The following is a 6,405-nucleotide window of genomic DNA, read 5'->3' as shown; positions in this document are numbered from 1 at the left end:
ACGACAACGCGAGCTTAGAAAACCTTTTATTTGTTTATAGCATTTTTTGTTTCGTTTTCAGAATTCGAACTCTTTGGCTTAAGAAAATAATAGAAAATATTTAATCAATCTAAAGAGGTTGAGTTGAAACCATTAGCGTCTTGCCATTTCGTTTATAAGTGGTGTACTGTACATAATATACCCCTTACTTATACAAAGTATCCACATAGTAATCATCAGAAGTTATAGTCATACCTATCTACAATATTATGTTCTTGCTTTTTAACTTTTCTAACGTATCAGACAAAAACAAAACATCGTTTAACTATAGCGACTGCATCACAGACATAGAGCAAGATAGATACCGCATGTGTATGTACTTCGCGTGCCAAGCCGCGCTCCCAAACGACGAGCAATGCTCGTCTTTCGAAAGTCTATTCTTTAGTCTGCTATCGGAATCGGACGTCAATCGGAATTTTTAAAATGCCTAAATGCCTAAAAGTGGCGTATTGAGGTGTAGAAATTCAAATAGAAACGTTGGCTTAGATGATGGACACGTTTATTATCCTCGGTACGCCACAGTAGGTAGGAAAAACGTGGCACGCTCGTATTCATACAAATGGAGCGACATGCGGTATCTGTCTTGATCTATGTCTGTGGACTGCATTCTTTGTCTTCACTTGAAGATAGGGAATGCAGTCGTAAGACAAAGGGGGTTTATTTTATTCTTTTATTTTAATTTTCTACCTCAATATTACTCGCCATACTTTCGTTGCTATTTTCGTTAATGTTGACTGGTATCTTTCTTTTATCTTTCGATCCCTCCCCTTCTTTTACTTCCATGCTCGTTTCGCCTGCTCTATCTAGGTCACTTGGCACCTGGAGTCCAAAACCTGGATGCCCTGGATAGTACATGTAGGAGAGAGGTAGGTTGCCATAGTTGAGACCTAGGTGAGGCGCGTATAAGGACTGCAATACAGCCTGGTTGTAAGACTCTTGAAGCAGCGCCTTATACTCCGGATTTTTCAAGTCCACCCCATATACCCCAGCGAAATGCTTCAAGATGGGGGATCCTTCTAGAATGGGCGGCGGGAATAGCGGGGTTTTCCCCATCATTGGATTATATGGTTTTAAATCTGGAATATTCGGTGCGGAATTGTTGTTGACAAGCACCTTTACTGCCACTTTTCGTGCGTGGTTGGCTGCTGCTGCGGCCGCTGCTAGCATCCCGCTTTCTTGCATCTGCAGTTGCTTCCTCTTGGTCTTGTATCTTCTGTTCTGGAACCAGATCTTCACCTGCGTCTCTGTGAGCTTCAGACTAACGGCTAGATCGGCTCTCTCTGGTCCTGATAGGTATCTCTGTTGGCTGAACCGTCTCTCTAGCTCGTAGACTTGGGCGTGGGAGAAGGCGGCTCTCGATCTCTTCTTTCTGCCGTTGTTCTGGGCGTATTCTGGGTAGGAGGGAGATATTCTTTCTGTCGGTTTGGCGTCGTAGAGGAAGGGTTTGTAGGCGATGTCGGAGTGGGGGGAGTGCGGGGATGAAGTCCTGCGGGGGGATCCGGTGGTGGAGGACCGGGAGTCGTAGTCATCTGGAACAAAAGAGAGTGTATTGTAGAGAAAAATATTGAATAGGATTTGAAATCACTGTGTCGTTTGTGAAATTCTGGCACAGATAATACAAGCAGTCAGTAGTAAAGCATTAGAAAGGATAAAGACATATTTATATGAAATTCAGCTAATGTAAACTATTGGAAAGTCAAAATGTACGGTTACAAAATATTAATTCGTGACTTATCGTTATGTTGTTTGTAATTATTATCTTAACACAACCACGTATTTTTGTTTTCAATTAAAGCTAGTTCAGGTTTCAGCAACTGTAGCGCTAAATACTTTAAAACGTAACACTTAATAGGCTTCTAACCAAACTTTCGTACCTATTTGTAACTTGCATATAATTAATATAAAAGAGCGCGGGCTTTAAGATCTAGCTTATCATTTCTCTAGACGCATAGCTCACTATTAAAATCAATAAAACAAAAAAAGTATCATCAACAGTTCAAAAAGGGACAAAAAGAGGTATCAAAAGTCATTAGAGCGCGTTCACACCGCCCGCGGCTGCGGTGAATCAATTATGTGACACACGCCAACTACAATAGATCCATTACGCAAATTGTACTCGGTCATTATAGAATGTCTAACAACTATTTTGCGTGTCCCAAACTTTTAGATTTAGGCAAAGTTTGGAATTCATTTGTCCATGTAAAGTTTTGGTGAATTCGGTTTTATTTTGGGTATAATTAGTAATAGGTATATGATGTGGTGGCTGATAATTTAGGTCAACCAATACCAACAATAATTTGTACTTACTCATAAAAAACCCTATAACAATGTTTGAACCGCTGAACCATTTTCAACATTCAAGATAGTTAATTTGTGTTACATAAAAATGAACGGTTTACGTATGACAAAACGAAATGGCGGGCAACATCAAGAATCTAAATAAGTAAATCACTATTATTTTATATACTAATGTAACTTTTGGAAATAATATTAGCTTTGACAATAACTATAACTTTTAAAATATTAATAGCTTTAAAGCATACTATTATTAATTTCGTCATTCTTATCTTAAAAAATTATAAAAATTAAAAAAAAAGGAAATATTAAGTCCCTAACACCAACTGAGCGTCATAGTGATGTAAATGAACCCATTCTAAGTCGGCGAAGGACACGCGCCAGCATAGTAATTACTTGATTGAATGCTCCGCTAGTGCTTTTAAGTCATCACTTATAGTAATGAGGGTTGTAAGTGGGGACGTCGCGGGCCGGTACAGTGTGAACGCGCCATTACGTATTGTCATCGAAGTAATTAGTGTGTATATTATTTTTAACCGACTGTGGTAGAAACAATGTTTATTACCACTTTTAAGCCAAGTGACTTAAAAGTTTAAATCGAAACTTTCTTGTCCTGAAAACTAAACTTGTCAAAAGTTAAAGCGTTTTAATTTTTATCACGTGATTAATTTTTTAATTAAATGAGATGAGACGAAAATTAGGTGAGGTTAGCAGTCGTGGTATCGTTAAGGTACGTTACCTTAAAACTACAGAAATCGGATATTCAACATTTATTAAGTTAGGTTAGCGGCTAACCCAACCTACCTCGCCATGAACCTAAGGTAACAGGTTCATGGCGTAAACTAAGGTTACTTTAGCGGCTACCCTCTCTACTTCAGTCGCTTTTAGTTACCTTTAGGCGACTGAGGTAGAGACTAGACGGGTTAGGATAGCGCTTTGTCTTTCTTGTTATACTTACAGGTTTTAATTTGTCAACTGTAGGTACGTTATAACTTGTACAGTCAATGCCCCTGCGCATATATTGGTCCCCTCCAATATTTTAATGTTTTAACAACGCTTTCCAGTATAATTTTGGTGGAACGGGGTACTGGCGGCATGCTACTAATTTAGCACCGTACAAATCCAACAGAGGCTGTCAAGTTCGATTGTCGTTTGATCGAGTGTAAACTTGCGACCAGCGAAATTTTTAAGTGTGTGTGATTTTATTTCGATAATTGTTAAGAAACAGAAATATTTGGCTTTTGTGTTCAAACATCGGATACATCAAACAGTTCTCCTACGGATTTTAAAAGGTAAATATAAAATCAAACATTAAATACATATTGTTGGTGCGTTGGTTTGGTACGTACGTACGTTTGTTTGAAATATTAGCAATATCAAATTGTAATTTGGCCCCCTCACATTGGTCGTAATATGGCCCCGGGGGTCACATTACATGTATCGTCGTATTCCATGACGTAGAAGACGTAACCACGATGGAGAAGGCGCTGGTAAGAATGCCGTTTGACGCCAGAGAGACACTACAATATCCAACAGTAGCTCTGAAACTGACGAAGACGCATGACGACTCATATAGCTACAAATATTATGGTTCCTGAAAACGCGGACGTACCGTGTATGTTCTGCGACATAATTTATTCCAATGACAGAGCTGGAGAGCCATGGGTACAGTATCAAATTTTTGACTTATGGGCTATGTAGCCTGTGGATGCTCCAAAGTTGACTATTACTTGTGCAATACATTTAATGTGACCCCCCGGGGGATCATATTACTACCATCACTTCGATCGATCGATCGATCTCAAAATACCAAATGTGATTGATTAAGAAAATTAAAACTTTCGATTATCCTGCACGAGTTTTATTTATTCCCTAATAAGATATGAGGAGTACAAATGAATAAGGAGTCCCATACTTAATGTATTTTTTTAGGTTTCTAACTCCTATATTTTTAAAATAATGCTTGATAAACAAAGTGAGGGGCCACATTATCACCTTCTTCTATATACTATCTATTTTCGTTCCGTTTTTACCCTTTATAATAATAATAATATAATAATATCTATGGACGCTTCACACCACGTCAGTCTGGCCCCGTGGTAAGTACCTGAAGGACTTGTGTTACAGGTACCAGACAACGGAAATATATTTAATACTTTTATACTATACATATATTTAAGATTTTTATTATATGATACACATATTTAATATACATCCAGGACCCAGGAACTTTGAAAACTTTTTGATTCGAACCCGCGACCCCCGGATTGAGCTATCAACGCACTCACCACTGAGCCACCGAGGTCCCGTACCCTTTGGGTACGGAACCCTAAAAATGACCTCAAAACAACCTCAACGGAAGCCTTATTAATTGGCCAAGCATTTGATCTCGGTTTGACATGACGTCTAACGGCCGTTCCCAATATTTGATCTATCTCTGGTTTTGCCCTACTAGAGATAGGAATAGCTCAAAATTGACATAAAATATATGTCTCTAATGTCTAATGTGAATGTGTGTGTGTCTGATGTGTAATGTGAGCTATTCCTATCTCTAGTAGGGCAAAACCGGAGATAGATCAAATATTGGGAACGGCCGTAAATATTTTAAGTCTACCTGTGTATTAAATGCTCACAGCTCTACATAATATTGTCATGACATACCTATAAAAAGCTAAGCCAATCAATGTTTAGAAAAGTAGGTTATTCAGATACTTAAAATTAACTTTATAAGAAGTATATTAAATTTATTATAAGTACCTAGGTTAATTCAGAGCGGAAATTAAGAATGATGTTAACTCTACCAAAAAGCTGTATTTATATAGCTTTTGAAAAATGCTTCTCTATTTTTTTAGATTTAGAAAATTTTAGAAAATTTCCCGCCTGTCATGACTTTCTTGACGCACTATATTCTAAGACAAAATTCAAGTAGGTACCTATTTTAAGTCTTAACCTATTTATAGGGCGATTGTCTCTACAATCGCCCTATAAATATAAAAAAACTTAGAAACTGAGTGAAGATTGATAAGCTTTTAAAGTTCATTCGGAGCGATTTTAAAGATTAGAATAATTAACTTTGGTTTAATTAATATTCATAAAGCAATTCCGTACATTAAACTCTTTATTTAAATTAAAGTTAAGTCATCACTCATCACTAAATGAATCTGATTATCGGCGTTAGTCCCATTTAATCAAAGTTAGAGGTTAAATTATAAAAAAATGGTACATTATATTTTGTAGTAAGTAATCTATAAACTCTGAATTTAAAAAGTCCCGTTCGTAAATTTTCTGATCACACGGTACTTAATATTTATCCAATTAGAAAAACAGGCTTACCTGATAATTCTGTGACTGGGAACTGTGATTTTCTTGACATATCCAACGCACCATCGTCGGTATAATCTCTAAAATTGCAGTCATCGTAATATTTCATCTTGTCCAAATCCTGCTTGTACTCTTTGCCGTAGTTCGATTTATTTAAAAAAAGTTTTCCGAACGCGCCCGCCGAACAGAACATTCCATTTTCAAAACACTTGGAGTCGTTTTCGCGGGTTAAAATGTCGTTTATCGAGAAAGGTGTGGACATCTTTTCACTGTCTTGCGAATTGAAGTCTTTTAATTTTGGCTCCATTTTTTTACGTCATGTAAGAAACGAATACTCAAAGCCGCGTCTCACCGCAAAGAGTGCCTCAAACGAATAAACTTTCAGTGATTGCCCGCCTGTTTAGTTTAAGCCTTAGAGCGGGACGGGTGATGGTCTGATTGCGTTGGTCATGAGTTAGAGCGAGACAGCGAGCGTTTAGGGCGGTCGTTTTTGGAAAAAAGCACGAAGTAGCCTAAGTAGTGGGGATCGGTTGAGTTTTTCTTGAAGATGTTTACGTGTATTCGATTTGATCGCTTTTGTAAGCGCGCTGTGCTGATGTGGAGAATTGGCCATTGGTTCATAATATTATTACGTTTTTGGTCAAATTATTAATTAATAATTATATTTACTAGACAATGAGTAAGGTATGTAAGGTGTTTATAATGCTTGATTTTAAGTTTTGATCGATTGTACTTATAATATTATAAGTT

At 37.4% G+C, this 6,405-nt stretch overlaps 1 protein-coding gene across 1 annotated transcript; it reads right to left on the bottom strand.

Annotated features, from left to right (window-relative positions):
* Nucleotides 1-478: 478 nt before the first annotated feature.
* Nucleotides 479-5,962, bottom strand: LOC121737713 (homeobox protein bagpipe-like). The gene is made up of 2 exons (XM_042129398.1): nt 5,668-5,962; nt 479-1,568 (listed from the first exon to the last, which is right to left on the bottom strand). Exons 1-2 carry the CDS (start codon nt 5,960-5,962, stop codon nt 715-717), a joined length of 1,149 nt encoding a protein of 382 aa, XP_041985332.1. The 3' UTR covers nt 479-714.
* Nucleotides 5,963-6,405: the final 443 nt, after the last annotated feature.

The sequence above is a fragment of the Aricia agestis genome, chromosome 21 (assembly GCF_905147365.1).
Source record: "Aricia agestis chromosome 21, ilAriAges1.1, whole genome shotgun sequence".
Classification (NCBI taxonomy): domain Eukaryota; kingdom Metazoa; phylum Arthropoda; class Insecta; order Lepidoptera; family Lycaenidae; genus Aricia; species Aricia agestis.
Note: the sequence above shows the minus strand (reverse complement) of the source record. Positions and strands in the feature narration are given on the sequence as shown.

What these genes read in the sequence shown, in the direction of transcription:
- LOC121737713 (XM_042129398.1), bottom strand. Translation starts at nt 5,962, where the DNA reads ATGGAGCCAAAATTAAAAGACTTCAATTCGCAAGACAGTGAAAAGATG. An exon ending in CCCAGTCACAGAATTATCAG is followed by an intron (nt 1,569 to 5,667) that starts GTAAGCCTGTTT and finishes CTTTTGTTCCAG; the next exon opens with ATGACTACGACTCCCGGTCC.